The sequence below is a fragment of the Malus domestica genome, chromosome 07 (genome assembly GCF_042453785.1).
Source record: "Malus domestica chromosome 07, GDT2T_hap1".
Taxonomy (NCBI): domain Eukaryota; kingdom Viridiplantae; phylum Streptophyta; class Magnoliopsida; order Rosales; family Rosaceae; genus Malus; species Malus domestica.
Genome location: NC_091667.1, coordinates 36,770,020 through 36,788,653, shown reverse-complemented (window position 1 = coordinate 36,788,653; position 18,634 = coordinate 36,770,020). Strand labels below are relative to the sequence as shown.

Here is an 18,634-nt window from a genome sequence, read left to right as displayed (position 1 = left end):
TCAAAGCCTATTTCCTTCAAGACAAGTTTTTTCGGAGCCTAACAGTGCCGTCTACTAGCTCTTGGAATTGGAGGAAAATTTTAAAGCTTCAGGAACTTATTAAGCCTCGTTTCAGTGGGAGATGGGTCGTCTATCTTTCTGTGGTATGATAACTGGCACCCTTATGGCCCTCTCTTAGACATTTAGGGCAATGAGGTGGTGTTGGCCTCTGGTCTTTGTATAAACTACCGACCCGACTTACTACCAACTCGATTTTCCTTTTCATTCAATCAGATTACAACGACATTGTGGTGTTGGCCGTTTACTACCAACCAAACTTTCCATTTCATTCAATCAGATTATTACGACATTGTGCCTTCTTAGATTTTGGATTCTTCCTTTTGAGCTCCTAGCAACGATTGTATTTTCTCTTCAACTTCTATGTGGAATTGCATCCGGCATGTGCTCCTAAACTTTCTTGGGATACTGGCGTGGCATAGTGCGTTTATTCCACGTGTGAGTTTTGTGTTGTGGTTAGCCATGGAGAATAAGCTCACCACGCATGATCGCATTGCTCAGTTTGCTCCTCCTGCCAATCTTAAGTGTGTTGTATGACTCTACGTTGGAATCACACTCTCACATTTTTTTTCTTCTTTTAAAAAAAAATTATTTCAAACACTCTTACCTTTTCTTCGACCGCTGTTATAGTGAAGCTCTCTGACGGCATGTGTTGATGAGGTGTGGAATGTGGACTGTGGAGTTCCCTGGTTCACCCATCCTTGGCCTTCTTTTGTGGAGTATGTGGTGGCCTAATGGCGGGGGAAATTTCTTCTTATGGTGGTTAGAAAACTCTGTATAGCAGTCACTATAATGTATATGGTGTGAGCGGAATAACCGCATCTTTAATAATTGCAAAAAAATTCCTACTTCAATCCTTCAGTTGATCGCCAATATGATTCGGTGTCGATTGTGTATTTTAAAAGCTAAACCTTCCACCTTAACATGGGGGTCTTCCATAATTGGAATGTTGCTACTCCTTAGGCTCTAAGATGTTTGTTACCTTCCCGTGCGTGGCTTGGGCTTTGGTTTTCAGGTTTTCTCTTTTGTTTGCTAGTGCTTTGAGTTTTCCTCTTAGTCCGTTTGCTAGTGCTTTAAGGGTGCGTTTGTTGCGCCGGACTGTCTCGGACTGGACTAGCTGCCGGGACTAAGCTGGACTGGCTTAGACTGGACTAAGCTGGACTAACTTAGTGAAGCGTTTGGTGCAGTCTCGGACTAAGAAGCAGGATAAGAAAAACAGTACTGTTCACCAGATTTGTGTTTGCTTAGACTAGGACTACAAATTTTTGTCATTGTGTAATAGAGTAATGCTACAAATCTCATGATATGGGTTAATTGGAGCATATTTTTGCCATGTATATTATGAATCTTAAAAAAAATTGACAATTGTTTTGTTTCTATTACCTGCTAATAGAATTGGGTTTAATTTGCAAATGTAGCTTGATTTAAACTCTATCACCCAACAGAAGAAAAATAATAGTGGCCAATACATGCAACTTCAACAAATACAAGTACATAAGATCTCCATAATTTAGAAAATCCTAGTTAACATTAGTTAACATTAGCCAAAATAGATCTCCATAATTTACAAAATGGCTAGTTAACATAAGCCAAAATACTAGTGCAAAGCTAAGTTATAAGTCATAACATAAGACTGTATGATTAATAAAATACATCCATGTTAACGTTAATAAAATACATCCATGTTAACATTAGCCAAAATCCTCATCCGCTTGCGTTGTCTCTTAAAAGTCTTTGGACGAACACTTTCTTGAGTTCCGGTTTGATTGCCCTGAACACTCCCACATTTTTTGGTTTATCCAAAATAAGAGACAATGCATCAATTTGATCCATAGGAGAGAGACCCATTGCTTCAAGTTCATTAGCTATGTCAGTATGATCTGCAGTACCTTGAACTAAAGCTTCAGTTACCATTTGCATCCTCTTCCCACTTTCAACATAAAAATCTTTCAGTCCACTGATAATTGCCTCGGTTCCATCACTTGAACTTCCCACAGCTCTTTTCCTCTTTCTTTGGCTATTTTCAGATGGGGTGCTTTGTTGGCTTTGTTGGTTCATTGAAGAAACAAAATTATCACCTCCAATATCACTTTCACCAACATGATCATGACTTTGTTCCTCCACCATTTGAGCAGGGGTTTCGGCTACATTACCCGTAGCCCGATCTTTTCCAAATATATATGCAAATCTATCAAACAGTGGAAAAGGTTTGCTTCTCCATCCATCGGCTTCTTTATTTCTCTAAGATTATATCAACATAGCAAAACTAAAATTTAGCATGCGTAACAAATATAGGAGCAAGAATATAACTAATGCATAAATAAAATAGGATATGAACCTGCACATAAGTTTGCCATGCGTCATCACTGTCAACTTCAACGCACTTTTTGACATCATTCCATGCAAATCCACTTGTGTTTATCATGTCAACGACCATACTATATGTTTTTTTCCATTTCTTCAACTTGGACTCAATATGTGGATTTGCCTTTATATTTGAATGAGGACATAAAACATTGACAGCTTTTGCTATTTCAACCAAAGTACCTTGTTTGAAAGCACCGGTGTCACACCGTTGCTTCCGAGCAACAAAATCCTCAAGAACTCCTAGTAATACTTCTTCCTCAAATGCTTCCCATTTACGCCTTCTTCCTTTTGGCTCTTGAGTAGCATTCAAAATATTTTCGTTATCCATACCTAAACAAAAAATATTTTAATGAAGGAAAATACCATACAAATAATCAATTTGCATAATATCCAATCAACTTGCATAATATCCAATCAACTTGCATAATATCCAATTAATTTGCATACCATCCAATCATTGTGCTAATATCTAACAAATGCATGATAAAAAGGAATACTAAAATATTTTAATGAAGGAAAATACCATACAAATAATCAATTTGCATAATATCCAATCAACTTGCATAATATCCAATCAACTTGCATAATATCCAATTAATTTGCATACCATCCAATCATTGTGCTAATATCTAACAAATGCATGATAAAAAGGAATACTAAAATAAAATGTTATCATTAAAACATATAGCTAGTTCGGTTGCTGGTTCCTAATTGCTCTCCACTCATTATACATTTCCTCAGCCATATCATTCCTCATTGCAGTCCACTGGTCCGATGATTGAACACTACCAACATATTCACCTTCTTCTGTATTTTGTCCATCTTCTATTATTGGCAAATTCTCCATTGGATCTACTGACATCTCTTGCCTAATAAGATTGTGTAGTAGGCAACAAGCGGTAATTATTCGACCTTGTGTCCTTATCGGATAGAAAGATGGACTCCTTAGTATCGACCACCTTCCTTTTAGCAAGCCAAAACAGCGTTCAATTACATTCCTTGCCTTAGAATGCTTCATGTTAAAATATTCTTCCTTATTAGAAGGTGTTCGTCCCTCCCATTCAGATAAATGATAAGGTATTCCTCTATAGGGTGCAAGGAATCCTTCACCATTTGTATAACCACCATCTACAAGGTAATAACAACCTAATGAAAAAAAAAAACAGACCTTATTAGTGTTTTGTAGTTGACAAACAGAACTAAACCTAACTTAGAAAGTTGAGACTAAGTAATAGTCTTACCCGCTGGTACCTTAAAACCATTAGGCCTACTAATTGCATCATGTAGCACTCTAGAGTCTGATGCGGAACCCTCCCACCCCGGAAACACATATATGAACTGCATATCTCCTGAACACACACCTAACACATTAGTTGCGACTCGACCCTTTCTTGTTCGGTATCTTGGTTTGTCAATTTCAGGTACATGCACATCAATGTGTGTTCCATCCAATGCTCCCAAGCAATTCTTAAAAATAAAAAATAAAAAACTTTTTGTTAATTTATACAAAGGGAATGAAGAGTTAAAGCTTAAGGAAAATGAAAAATATTTCTCATCATACCTTAAAACATCGCCACCTAGCATCTGTAGAATCAATAGGCACAGGCTGTGGGACTTTTAGTAGGAAACCTTGTAATCGCAAAATTCCTTGCAATACGCTATTGAAATACCTACTTATAGTCTCTCCCGACCTATAAAATCTACCGCCAACACTACGATTCTTAGTATGATGTGCTAATATTTGTAAAGTCATACACACCTGTTCCTCTACAGACACCAAACCATCAGTTTTTACCCTCCCATCTTGACGAAGTAAGTCGCATAATATGCCAAAAGTCCTTCTATCCATTCTCAATTCGTTAACACATTCAGTATCAGTATTCCCTATTATACCATTCAGATAACACAAACTAATCTCTCGTCTAATAAGTGAACGGTTAGTCAATGTGGGTCGTTCAACATGTCTCTGTTTGCCACGTAGCATCATCACCACAAGAATCGTACAAATACAAATTGTTTCCAAATAAGACATCTCTAACAATAAGATCAATAAAAGCTTCCTTCGATCCATATCTATCCAAACAAAAACAAAAAACAAAAAACAAATTAACTAAATCATTAACCCGAGGCAACAAATATACATATGGCGTTGAAAAAAAAAAGTTTTCATTAACCCGAGGCATCATATTCAAAATGTTCTACTCTTATACATCTATAAACATGTGTCTAAGAACACTAGTATGAGGATTGCTATCATTGCTAGGCATTGCATGTGAAAAGGGAAATTAAAGGACACCTGTAATGCAGTAGCCTTAGCCTTAGCCTTCCGTTTATGCTCCTCTTCTCTGCAACCAACAACCACAACAAATTGCAATTCAGCATCAACCCCACACAATACAAAACATTCACATTGTATACACAGTACATACATACACACTGCAAACACAGTACATACATACACTGCATACACTACACACACACTGCATACATACACACTGCAAACACAGTACATACATACACACACTACATACACTGCATACACTACACACACTACATACACTACACACACACACTGCATACACTACACACACACCCTGCAAGTACACACACAGTGCATACATACATACACACACTGCATACACCCTGCATACACACACACTGCATACACAGTACACAAACACACACACTGTATACACATTGCACACACAGTACACAAACACACACACACTACATACACTACACTTACACACACACTGCATACACTACACACACACCCTGCATACACACTGCACACACACACACTCACACTCACACACTGCACACACACACACACTACATACACTACACTTACACACACACTGCATACACTACACACACACCCTGCATACACACTGCACACACACACACTCACACTCACACACTGCACACACACACACACACTACATACACTACACTTACACACACACTGCATACACTACACACACACCCTGCATACACACTGCACACACACACACAAACTGCATACACACTCACACACACACTGCACACACACACGCACACACTGCATACACACACACACACTGCACACACACTCACACACTGAACACAGTCACACACACACACACACTGGACACACACATACACACACTGCATATATACACACACACACAAACTGCACACACACACTGCATACACACACAAATTGCACACACACACAAACTGCACACACACACACTGCATACACACACAAACTGCACACACACACAAACTGCACACACACACACTACATACACACACACACTGCACACACACTCACACTCACACACACTCACACTCACACACACTCACACTCACACACTGAACACAGTGACACACACACACACACGGGGACAGAGTGCAACACACTCTTACCCTCACACACACACTCTGTTTTTATACTCACACACACACACTGCATACATACTTGCATACACACACACTGCACACACACACACACACTGCACACACACACACTGCACACACACACACACTGCATACATACTGCATACATACACACACACACACACACTGCGCACACACACACACACTGCACACACTGCATAGACACACACACATTGCACACACTGCATAGACACACACACACTGCATACACACTCACACACACACTGCACACACACACACAAACTGCATACACACTCACACACACACTGCACACACACACACACACACACTGCATACACACACACACTGCACACACACTCACACACACTCACACTCACACTCACACTCACACACAAACACACACACACTGCATACATACTGCATACATACACACACACACACTGCGCACACACACACACTGCACACACTGCATAGACACACACACACTGCACACACTGCATAGACACACACACACTGCATACACACTCACACACACACTGCACACACACACACAAACTGCATACACACTCACACACACACTGCACACACACACACACTGCACACACACACACACTGCATACATACTGCATACATACACACACACACACACACTGCGCACACACACACACACTGCACACACTGCATAGACACACACACATTGCACACACTGCATAGACACACACACACTGCATACACACTCACACACACACTGCACACACACACACAAACTGCATACACACTCACACACACACTGCACACACACACACACACACACTGCATACACACACACACTGCACACACACTCACACACACTCACACTCACACTCACACTCACACACAAACACACACACACTCACACTCACACACAAACACACACACACACACTGCACACTTACACTTACACTCACACTCACACTCACACTCACACTCACACTTACACACACACTGCATACATACTGCATACATACACACACACACTGCATACATACTACATACATACACACACACACACAAACTGCACACACACACACTGCATACACACACACACACTGCACACACACTCACACTCACACACTGAACACAGTCACACACACACACACACTGGACACACACATACACACACACACAAACTGCACACACACACTGCATACACACACAAATTGCACACACACACAAACTGCACACACACACACTGCATACACACACAAACTGCACACACACACAAACTGCACACACACACACACTACATACACACACACACTGCACACACACTCACACTCACACACACTCACACTCACACACTGAACACAGTGACACACACACACACGGGGACAGAGTGCAACACACTCTTACCCTCACACACACACTCTGTTTTTATACTCACACACACACACTGCATACATACTTGCATACACACACACTGCACACACACACACACACTGCACACACACACACACTGCATACATACTGCATACATACACACACACACACACACTGCGCCCACACACACACACTGCACACATTGCATAGACACACACACACTGCACACACTGCATAGACACACACACACTGCATACACACTCACACACACACTGCACACACACACACACACTGCACACACACACACACACTGCATACACACACACACTGCACACACACTCACACTCACACACACTCACACTCACACTTACACTCACACTCACACTTACACTCACACTCACACACAAACACACACACACACACAAACACTTACACTCACACTCACACTCACACACACATTTTACACACACAACTCACACACATACACACAAAAACAGATTACACACACACACGGACATATTACACACACATTTTACACACACAACTCACACACACACACTGCAAATAACACAGGTTACACACACACACACACGGATAGATTACACACACATTTTACACACACAACTCACACACACACAGATATTACACAGGTTACACAGATTACATACACACACACACACACAAACACACTCACACACACACAAACACACAGACAAATTTTTTTCGGTACACACAAACACACACACAGAGAGCACACACCTGAGACTAATCTCAATTTCATCTTATGAAAACCCCAAATTCTAATCTCAATTTCACCTAAATAACAAAACCCTAATTTGTTCAATTGCAAATCCACTTGTATATTATGAATTTCTCAAACCCAAAACAACAAAATCAAATAAACCTCAGTTAATATCACAAACAAATCCACACAAATCGACGAAAAAAAATCCAAGATTCGAAGCTTACCGACTAGAGGCAGATGACAGCGACCAGATGCAAGGACGACGATGAGCGTGAGGACGATGTGGGAGCACGGCAAGGACGACGACGAGGGCAGACGCAGAGATGAGGACGATGTGGGATGTGAGATGTGGGAAGACGCGGTTTCTCTGGCTTACGAGTCCGCCCGAATTTGGGATCCCTCGTGAAGAACGGCTAAGCCCCCCCTTAGTCCTAGCGAATCCCACCTAAGCTCATTAAAGCTAATCCCGGTACCCACCAAACACTGGACTATAGTCTAGTCCAGTCCAGTCCCAGCGAATCCTGTCAAACAAACGTGCCCTAAGTTTTCTCTTAGTCCGTTGTTTTATTTTGTTGTTCTCTTTGGAGTTTGCCTTTGTTAATATATTCTTTATTTAATAAAAAAAATGAAAAGTTATTGTCTTGTTACTATTTTCTAGTATTTCCTTCCAGAAAAAAAAATTAAAATTCGTTCCCAACGTCTAGTACTATACATACGACAAGGGCATTATAAAAAAGCGAGCAATAAACATTGCATTAGTAGCTAACTAATATTACAATCTATTAATATTCTTTTTAATTTATAAGTTTTGTAAGTGAAAGACTCAAGTTGGACACACTTCTATCATTTCAATTACAAGAAAGAAAATGAAAATCCAGTTAAGCCGAATCGGGGTTGGAGGAGATAGTCCAAGGTCGTGGACGGTAGACCGAAAGGGGGCGGAAGAACCAAAGCAACAAAGTTTAGGGATTAGCTTTGCCGTGTAACTTTAAACTTACTTCCGGTATTGCCCTCCTTGTTGAATTCTGTGTCGAAGCACCGGGGGCAATTAGGGAAATTAAGTGATTCGAGTGTGTATTATCCAAATTAAAAGGCAGTCTACAATATATAACAACCATTTCTTCCAGGGTTAGTGAAATGGTTTAGATCGCCTTTTCCTTCTCCTCCTCCTCCTCCTCAGCTTCTCTCTCTGTAATTTCTGAGTGTGTCTCTATATTCTAATGGCGATCTGCATTGCTCCTCTATCCACCTCATTCTCAGGTATGTGACTGAATCGGAAATCTCGAATAGCAGATTCTTAATCTTAATTAATTTATACAACAAACAAACAACAATATCGTGTGTGTATTGTTTAGTCTGATGGTGTAGTGATGTTTATTTTAATGGGTGCAGGCAGCGGATGCCAGCTGAAGGCGCGTGAGGTTTTGTGGTCCTCCGCCAACGGCAACGGCAGCGTCAAGGCCAAGGTCCAAACCCAAAGGAAACATATTCACCTGCGAACCGGTCGCAATTTCACTGTTCGTGCGGAGTACAGGTAAAATTCCATTTCCATACCAAATTCATCCAATTCATCATAACCACTTTCCAACTTCTCAATCGCTCTCTGTTTTATTCGATTCCATTGTACATGCACTGCAGTGACGATAGTAGAGGTGGCGGCGGCGGTGCTGATTTCGTCGCTGGTTTTGTGTTAGGAGGTGCTGTCTTTGGGACTTTGGCTTACGTTTTTGCTCCACAGGTGCTTCCATATCTAACTCTTCTGAGCTTCAGCATTCATCATGTTCTACTTGTGTTCATCATATTTATTTACCTAAATATACGCTTTCTCACCCATGGATGTCAGTCTATCTATTTTAATGAAGTCCAATCTGTATGCTTACCAAAAGAAAACTGACTAATATTCTCCTAATTACCATGCTTCCTTAGAATAAATCATTGCTAAGATTACACCTTTTTTTTTTTTTTGGTAATATTAATTTTGTAGTACTCTAAACAAAGAAGAAAGAAATACTGTTTCGTAGAGTAAATCCATTATTTGACTGTTTTAGGATGTTACTTTTATATCCTTGCCGTGTAGTTTTATGTGATTTACTATACTGCTGATGCAAGCAAAGAGATCACTGTAATGATGCTCTAGTGCAGAAATTTGTTGGTTCAACTTTGTCTGATGACATGCCCAGTCTTACTATTATTATTATTATTGGTAATTTAAGTTTAGATTTTAGATTCCCATGCTTCCATTGATTTCCGGATGCAAACTGCTCTATATGAATGAAAAGATTGGCAACTTGTGCTCCTTATCCGCAAATTACTATTATCTGTCTACATGTAGTGCTCTTTATGTAGTCTTGATTCCTGTTGACCACATACCTTCTCACAAGGACCCTTAATCTTGTGCTTAGATTAGCGATCTCTTAGTACCAAGGGGTTTGAAATGCACTGCAAAACATTAGATAGAGGGATTTGTAAATGACTACTAGAAAGGAGTCCTTTGAAAATTATTTGTTGAGTGGTTTTGTAATTCTCCTGTATTGCATTTTCAGTTGATCCATCAAATGTTTTGTAGTGCATTTCTTACTACTGTAGACTAAATCCCTTGATAGTTACAAAACCCTCATCCAACCATGCCTTAAAGTTATAGGATGACTATTCCGAATATGTTTTTTTCATCTGGGTTTTGATTCTGGATTTCACTTTTATCTTATGCAGATTAGAAGATCTCTCCTTAATGAAGATGAATATGGATTCCGGAAGGCAAGAAGACCTATATATTACGATGAAGGTTTGGAGGTAACTGGACATCCAGCCTTTCCCACTTGTTGGATATGCAATCTATTCTTGTTTTTTTTCCCTCTTTTTTTCTCTCACAAAAAAATTAAATTAAATTAAAAAAAAAAATCTCATGGTTACTTTTCATTTTCCTGGAAAGCAGAAGACTAGGCAGACCTTGAATGCAAAAATAAGCCAGCTCAATTCAGCCATTGATAATGTGTCTTCTCGTTTGAGAGGTGGGAACAATGCGCCCACGGTGCCAATAAAAAATGATCCTGAAATGGAAGCTACCATGTGAGATTCGTCTCAGTCTCTTGAGCTACCAATGGTGCTAATTGATGGGGTTTAAATCTTTTGAGATCAATATATGTTTAAAACTGGATGTGTAACTATGTGGTCTTGCCACCATAAATCTTTTGGTGGATGTTGTTTATTTCAGTACTTTGGTTATAGTAGTCAGACTTTGCAAAAGCTGTCATTTCAATCATAATTTTGATTACAAGTTTGGAGGATGAATAAAATGGATTTTCAGCCTTTTGAGATTTGTTGGTAATGGATAAAGTCCTGGTTCAGATGTCTTCTGATTCAGCTGAACCAAGTAACAATTTAGTATATTGTGTTTCACATGAACATGATTGATCTTTTGGAGTGCAGAAGATGTAGCTGATAGGCTATTTGGCTTCAATTAATATAGTCCTGTGCTGTGCATGCATGTATTTTTTTACTATAAGGCTTTTGTCAAGATTAGAAAATAGTCCTCTGCTCGATCGCCTTATTAGTGTTGGGAGTTGTACACCCCAGCGTCGTATAAGTATAACATCTGACTAGTTTTCTTTCAGCTGGCCATGTGTGGTCTTCTTTATGTATTCTTTATTTGCAAAGTAGGATTAGGATTTATCCTTCTCTGTTATTTTTTGCTAGATTAGAGAGCTGCATTATTTTAGGAACCTTAGGGCTGTGACTTGATTCTAAGCTAGGCTGAGTTGGGGCTTACTTTTCGAAGTTTCTGGTGCTGGTTGTGCTTATCTATGTTGTATGACACTCTTTATTCGGATATTGTGATGCGAGTGAACATTAGATGATGCATATTTCACTACTTATTCAGATGCTAGAGATCCCAAAACAAACCAATGTTCATTTGTTCATTTATTCCTTGTGTCCATAATAATTTAGGAGCTAGTAGTTCATCTTGTTCATCCATTTGTCAATTATAACGGGAAGGTCGGTCTTCGATTTGTGCCATCCAAACGTGGAGCCTTTCAAGGTTCGTCCGCCCGCACAATAGAGAAAGGCAACTAATTTGAAAGCTTGTTGTAGTCGAGGTTTTGTACTTGTATGAAAAAAAAGTAAAGTATATGCCAATTTTGTGGCTTCAAGGGCTTCATTGATGAAGGGGGCAAAGCAGTGCACTCAGAGCAATAGTCAACATCCGTTCCAGCTGTTGAATGTTTGATCAACTCAGAAACCGATTTACGATCACAGTCGTCATCGGGTTTTATAAAGTCGGTCATTCCGGATGCTTCTCCGTTTCCTCTTTTCCTCTCATTTTTGTCGATGCCAATGATCCTAGGCTCCTAGCTGCACCTTGAGCTCTAGCTCCCTCAACGGCTGTAGGCCGGTCGTTTAATTAATTAGTTGTTTACATTTTTTACTGGATGATTACAATAGTACTGGTACAGGTACTCACCCCTAATCCAACAGCAACAAGACCAACTGACAGCGACAGTTGGATCCCTTTTCAAGCTTAGACCATCTCCAACTGAAGGGGGTTCAGAGGGCCAGAGGGTCAAAAATGGTCCAAAAATCATCTCCAACTGATTGCTAGGCCAAAAGACTCGTGAACCTCACTGGACAAAAAAGGGCCAAAGGGTCAACCGGCCGGCATTCAAAAAACCAACGGCTAGATGCTGACGTCAGCTAGCCGTTATTTTTTATTTTTTATTTTTTTTTACAAATTTTTTTTTTAATTCTATTTATTTTCCTATAACTTCCTAAGTCATTAGACAACATTAAATTAAGTAACATGAAACAATATGAAACAATATGAAATAACACTAACAACATAAAAAAAAACTTTTAACAACATAAAACTTAAACAACATTTTTAAAAACATTTAACAACATAAAACTTTAAACGCATACTCCATGTTTGTTTTTTTTTGCCCAAAGATGTGCAACAAGATCCTATTATAGGTACTTATTTGTGGCATGAGAATGTATCATTCTATAGCTCCTCATATACTCATTTATAGAAATACTACCAGCTCTTGGATTGAAAGGCAAATTAGGCCCATGATATATTTTTGCATGAGCCATTCTTGACCTATTTGGATCCTCTTGGTCGTCATCGGACTCTCCATCAATATACCTCTCTATCTCATCCTCCACAATCATATTGTGTAATATGATGCAAGACATCATGATGGAGTCCAAATTTTCTCGACTCCACCCTCTTGTCGATTCCTTGATGATCTTCCAACGTGCTTGTAGAACATCAAAAGCTCTCTCAACATCTTTCCGGTACGCCTCTTGGTGTAAGGTAAAACACTTTTCAGCGTTATTTTTAGGGTTTGGAATTGCTTGGACAAGTGTTGCCCACTGTGGGTATATGTCATCTGCCAAGTAATACCCCATATTATACTGATGGCCGTTGATGTAGTAGTCAAGTTGAGGTGATTTACATTCCGTCAGGTTATTAAAGAGGGGTGAACTTCCAAGAACTGTTATGTCATTTTGGGATTCCGGGACTCCAAGGAAAGCATGTCAGATCCATGTGTCATATGAGGCAACCGCCTCTAACATAATAGTTGGCTTTCTTGACCTTCCGCTAAAGCCTCATTGCCATCCGATGAGACAGTTCTTCCAATTCCAATGCATGCAGTCTAATGACCCTATCATGCTCGGAAACCCACAGTCTTCAGCTTTTCAAAGGAGCCGATCCAGATTTTCTTGATTTGGCTCGCGGAGGTACTCCTTTTTGTAAAGCTGAACAATTGTGTTACAGAATTCAGCAAGAGTATCAAGGCATGTAGACTCAGATATACCATGAGTTTCATCCATCGAATTAGTTAGGGAAGCATAGGCCATCATTCGTAGTGCAACAGAAACCTTCTAATGAGGTGAGAAATCAGGGCGGCCTGCTCTGTCCATCTTCTGTTGAAAGTATGGATTGACCTGATGGATATCATGAAGTAAACGCTCGAAGACATAACGCATCATCCGGAAGCAACGTCTGAAATCATCTTCTGTGTACACCAAGTTGGGGTTGAAGTAATTGTTCATCAGATTGGCATGCGCCATCGCTGTGTTTCGTGGTTTGTAAGAGTGACAAACAACAGAGCCACCTCATTGAGGTTGTTCCTCAGTTGGCTTACACACCATGGCTGCCACATATTGTGTGTTGTGCCATGCTTCATCTTCTTTATCAGACTCCTCGTCTTTTCGTCTCATCTACGCCCATTTTTCTTCCAATTCGGAATTAGATGAGGACCCCCACTTGGAATTCAAAGAGGATCCAAAGTTGGAATTCATTGTAAACATGAATTGAAAAAGATTGAATTCAAAGGTGTATGAATTATAGCCCAAATATTCATCCTATTTATAGAAAAAAAAAATTCAAATCCAACGGCTAGCTGACGTCATGCTGACATCAACTAGCCATTGGATTTGAATTTGAATTTTTTTTCGGCCAAAATTTGTAAGAAAATATTAAAAAATTCTCATTTTTTCCCTATAAATTTAATTTGTTGTAGTTTTTAAATTTAATTTGTAGTTTTTAAACATAAGTTGTAGTTTTTAAACATAAGTTGTTGTAGTTTTAAATTTAATTTGTTGTAATTTTTAAATTTAAATAATAAATTATGTTTGGCCTTCGGTTGAAGACGATTTTTTGTAACAGGGCTAAAACGAGTCATATGACTCTCTGGTCCTTGTTCGGTTGGAGACGATCTGAGCTTCCTTCCAAGGAGCCCCATCCAGTAGAAAATCCACACGAGAGGAAGCCAGCGAGGAGGCGACTAGGACTCGTCGTCCTAATACCAGAAATCGACAGCAGAAGAAACAGAAACAATACAATCACATGAATCAAAAGATATATACTCCACTGCTTGCCGGCCAATGCACATTCATTCAATTGAGAGAATATTGTTGACCCTTTCAAGCAACAATGCCATGTCTTAACCTTAAGTGCACCAGTTACTACTACGACTGAAAAAAGGAAAGGAAAATTCAATCATTACAATTCGGCGTGTATTTAATTGAGAATTTGAGATATTTTAATATATTTATAAATTTATGAATTTTTATGGAGTAGAGATTTCATGTAAAATTTTGATTTAATTATTTTGAAATCTCATGAGGAGAAGTAAGATTTGTGAATGCTTAAAATACACTACAAAATGTCTCTAATTCTCTTTAATTCCTCAATTTTTCTACAACAACAACAACAACAACAACAAAGCCTTTTCCCACTAAGTGGGGTCGGCTATATGAATCCTAGAACGCCATTGCGCTCGGTTTTGTGTCATGTCCTCCGTTAGGTCCAAGTACTCTAAGTCTTTTCTTAGAGTCTCTTCCAAAGTTTTCCTAGGTCTTCCTCTACCCCTTCGGCCCTGAACCTCTGTCCCGTAGTCACATCTTCGAACCGGAGCGTCAGTCGGCCTTCTTTGCACATGTCCAAATCACCGGAGCCGATTTTCTCTCATCTTTCCTACAATTTCGGCTACTCCTACTTTACCTCGGATATCCTCATTCCCAATCTTATCCTTTCTCGTGTGCCCACACATCCCACGAAGCATCCTCATCTCCGCTACACCCATTTTGTGTACGTGTTGATGCTTCACCGCCCAACATTCTGTGCCATACAACATCGCTGGCCTTATTGCCGTCTTATAAAATTTTCCCTTGAGCTTCAGTGGCCTACGACGGTCACACAACACGCCGGATGCACTCTTACACTTCATCCATCCAGCTCGTATTCTATGGTTGAGATCTCCATCTAATTCTCCGTTCTCTTGCAAGATAGATCCTAGGTAGCGAAAACGGTCGCTTTTTGTGATATTCGCTAGATTGCTCCGGTCATTAGTGTGGATAAGTATATAAATGGATAGAGATAGGAAAGCAAACACAAGATGTACGTGGTTCACCCAGATTGGCTACGTCCACGGAATAGAAGAGTTCTCATTAATTGTGAAGGGTTTACACAAGTACATAGGTTCAAGCTCTCCTTTAGTGAGTACAAGTGAATGATTTAGTACAAATGACATTAGGAAATATTGTGGGAGAATGATCTCGTAATCACGAAACTTTGAAATATCGGAGTGTGGTGTCGTCTTGACTTGCCTTATCTGTCTCATAGGTAGATGTGGCATCTTCTCTGGAAGTACTTTTCCTCCATCCAGGGGTGGTATCTTTAACTGGTGGAGATGCACAAGGTAATGTATCAATTTCACTTGAAGCTTACTTGTAGTTTCAGGCTTGGTCAAGCGCGATACAAACCATGTAGTAGGAGTCCCCCAAGTCGCCGAGCTAGGGGGTCTTCTGAAAGAGGTGACAGACAAGGTAAGCAATCAGAGCTCCGACTGATTGTTCACCTTCTCCCCATCTTGCAACAGCATGAAGGATAAAGAGAAGAAAAATGAGAAGAGATGATATGAGATACTTTTGCTTTTGAAGAAGTAACTTTCCACAGGCTTATTCTTGAACTGAGCTGGAGGGTTTTCTGGTTTCCTCCAGAGTATAAGGCCGACTGAAGAATTTGAGGGTCAAAACAAGTCCATCAAATCTAGAGTACGTTCCACCCTGCTGATATGGGATACTTTTGCTTTTGACAGAGTAATGGATGTATCGGCACGTGTGCTGTTACGCTTGTCTCCACATGCTTCCTTGTATCCTTCGCACTTGCCCTATCTGTTCCTCAAGCAGATGCGGAATCTTCCCTGGAAACATAAGATGTTGAAGATGAGTACTCGAGAGCAATGCCAGGTAAGTAATCAGGTAAGGGGTTCCAGGCAGTCAGTTCCTGGCTGGAAGCTTGATTCCAAGTGCTGACTGATTGCTCTCTTTCTCCTTGTCTTGCAGGTAAAAACAAGGCCAAAGGAAAAGACAGGGAAAAAGCATGATATGGGATACTCTTGCTTTTAACCCTGATGATATGAGATATTCTTGCTCTAGTATAGCTTGTTTGCAGAGGTATTATCGGGGGGAAAGAAAGCTGAATATTTCGAAAGGCTTCGTTGGGAGTGCCCTCTCAGATATGATGAAGGGTTGAGCATTTTTGCAGGTCTACCTGTCCGTTGGGGATGGAGGTCGACATATATAGGAGTCTCCCTAACAACAAGTAGTAATGCTATTCCTTTACCCTGCTTGGTCATAGCACGGTAGTGGGAGCTGTCAGTTTCACATGTTTTAACTCTGTCAGAGCACTTTGAAAAAGTGGTCTGTGGTATCTAGCTCTCGAGATTCGGAGAACGATGCCTCTTCGATTTTTGAGAAAGCAATCATGCTGGGGGTCTGGCTCTCGAGATTCGGAGAGCAGTGTCTCTTCGATTTTTGAGGAAGTAATCATGTTGGGAGTCTGGCTCTCGAGATTCGGAGGGCGGTGCCTCTTCGATTTTGGAGCAAGCAATCTTGTTGGGAGTGTTGTCTCGAATGTGAGTAAAGGTTGGGCATGTTTGCTAGTCTACCTTGCCACGAAGCACAAAGGTTGACACACAGGGACTTTCCAATTATCCAGCAATGGTACTGTTCCTTTACCCTCTCTTCGATTTTGAGAAAGTAGTCATGTTGGGAGTCTGGCTCTCGAGATTCGGAGGACGGTGCCTCTTCGATTTTGGAGCAAGCAATCTTATTGGGAGTGTTTTCTCGAATGTGAGTAAAGGTTGGGCATGTCTGCTAGTCTACCTTGCCACGAAGCACAGAGGTTGACACACAGGGACTTTCCAATTATCCAGTAGTGGTACTGTTCCTTTACCCTTGTGGGTAATAATATGGTAGCTAGACCTTCAAAATTTATGTGTCTAAACTTTGTTAGTGCTGTTTCTTTGCTATTCTTTTACCTTTCTTGGTCAGAGCGATGTAGTGGGAGCTGCAAGCTTCACGTACTCAACTTTGGCAGAGAACTTTGGCAAAGTTATCTGTGGTACCCATGAGCTATTGTTGCGTGTGGGAAGTGGGTAATTGAGCAGTAAGATTCATGTGCTTTCTACTTCACCAGAAGTCTTCGACAGAATGCCCATAATTTCTGCAAAGCTGAGTGTGCGTGTGACAGTTGCTGACAAGGCTAGAAAAGTAGGTGCCTCTTCGATTTCTGAGATCGGCCCTCGTGGTCTCGGAGCAGCCCAGCTTTTGAGAAAGCGAGCGCCTCTTCGATTGATTCGGAGAACGATGCCTCATCGATTTTTGAGAAAGCAATCATGCTGGGGGTCTGGCTCTCGAAGATTCGGGGAGCAGTGTCTCTTCGATTTTTGAGAAAGTAATCATGTTGGGAGTCTGGCTCTCGAGATTCGGAGGGCGGTGCCTCTTGGATTTTGGAGCAAGCAATCTTGTTGGGAGTGTTTTCTCGAATGTGAGTAAAGGTTGGGCATGTTTGCTAGTCTACCTTGCCACGAAGCACAGAGGTTGACACACAGGGACTTTCCAATTATCCAGCAATGGTACTGTTCCTTTACCCTCTCTTCGATTTTTAATAAAGTAGTCATGTTGGGAGTCTGGCTCTCGAGATTCGGAGGACGGTGCCTCTTCGATTTTGGAGCAAGCAATCTTATTGGGAGTGTTTTCTCGAATGTGAGTAAGGTTGGGCATGTTTGCTAGTCTACCTTGCCACGAAGCACAGAGGTTGACACACAGGGACTTTCCAATTATCCAGCAGTGGTACTGTTCCTTTACCCTTGTGGGTAATAATATGGTAGCTAGACCTTCAAAATTTATGGGTCT

At 40.6% G+C, this 18,634-nt stretch overlaps 2 protein-coding genes across 3 annotated transcripts; one reads left to right on the top strand and one right to left on the bottom strand.

Annotated features, from left to right (window-relative positions):
- Positions 1-1,548: 1,548 nt before the first annotated feature.
- On the bottom strand, positions 1,549-8,468 carry LOC139197494 (protein ANTAGONIST OF LIKE HETEROCHROMATIN PROTEIN 1-like). 2 transcript variants are annotated; one of them, XM_070825058.1, is made up of 5 exons: positions 8,155-8,468; positions 4,721-4,769; positions 3,986-4,497; positions 3,666-3,891; positions 2,963-3,570 (listed from the first exon to the last, which is right to left on the bottom strand). In XM_070825058.1, the coding sequence occupies exons 3-5, from the start codon at positions 4,493-4,495 to the stop codon at positions 3,113-3,115; spliced, it is 1,194 nt and encodes a 397-aa protein (XP_070681159.1). In that variant the 5' UTR covers positions 4,496-4,497; positions 4,721-4,769; positions 8,155-8,468; the 3' UTR covers positions 2,963-3,112. The 2 variants fall into 2 exon arrangements, with proteins under 2 accessions (XP_070681160.1, XP_070681159.1); XM_070825059.1 differs by lacking the exons at positions 2,963-3,570; positions 3,666-3,891; positions 3,986-4,497 and adding exons at positions 1,549-2,298; positions 2,396-2,754.
- A 233-nt stretch (positions 8,469-8,701) lies between these two features.
- LOC103440031 (uncharacterized) lies at positions 8,702-11,236 on the top strand. The gene is made up of 5 exons (XM_008378711.4): positions 8,702-9,190; positions 9,323-9,464; positions 9,569-9,668; positions 10,640-10,720; positions 10,863-11,236. Exons 1-5 carry the CDS (start codon positions 9,151-9,153, stop codon positions 10,998-11,000), a joined length of 501 nt encoding a protein of 166 aa, XP_008376933.1. The 5' UTR covers positions 8,702-9,150; the 3' UTR covers positions 11,001-11,236.
- Positions 11,237-18,634: the final 7,398 nt, after the last annotated feature.

Bases quoted from the DNA above. Each gene is read 5' to 3' on its own strand.
- LOC139197494 (XM_070825058.1), bottom strand. From the start codon at position 4,495: ATGGATCGAAGGAAGCTTTTATTGATCTTATTGTTAGAGATGTCTTAT. The intron at 3,892-3,985 runs GTATGATGAGAA...TTTATTTTTAAG, and splicing joins CTAGGTGGCGATGTTTTAAG to AATTGCTTGGGAGCATTGGA. The intron at 3,571-3,665 runs GTAAGACTATTA...TTTTTTCATTAG, and splicing joins TGGTTTTAAGGTACCAGCGG to GTTGTTATTACCTTGTAGAT.
- LOC103440031 (XM_008378711.4), top strand. From the start codon at position 9,151: ATGGCGATCTGCATTGCTCCTCTATCCACCTCATTCTCAG. The intron at 9,465-9,568 runs GTAAAATTCCAT...CATGCACTGCAG, and splicing joins ACTGTTCGTGCGGAGTACAG to TGACGATAGTAGAGGTGGCG. The intron at 9,669-10,639 runs GTGCTTCCATAT...TATCTTATGCAG, and splicing joins CTTACGTTTTTGCTCCACAG to ATTAGAAGATCTCTCCTTAA.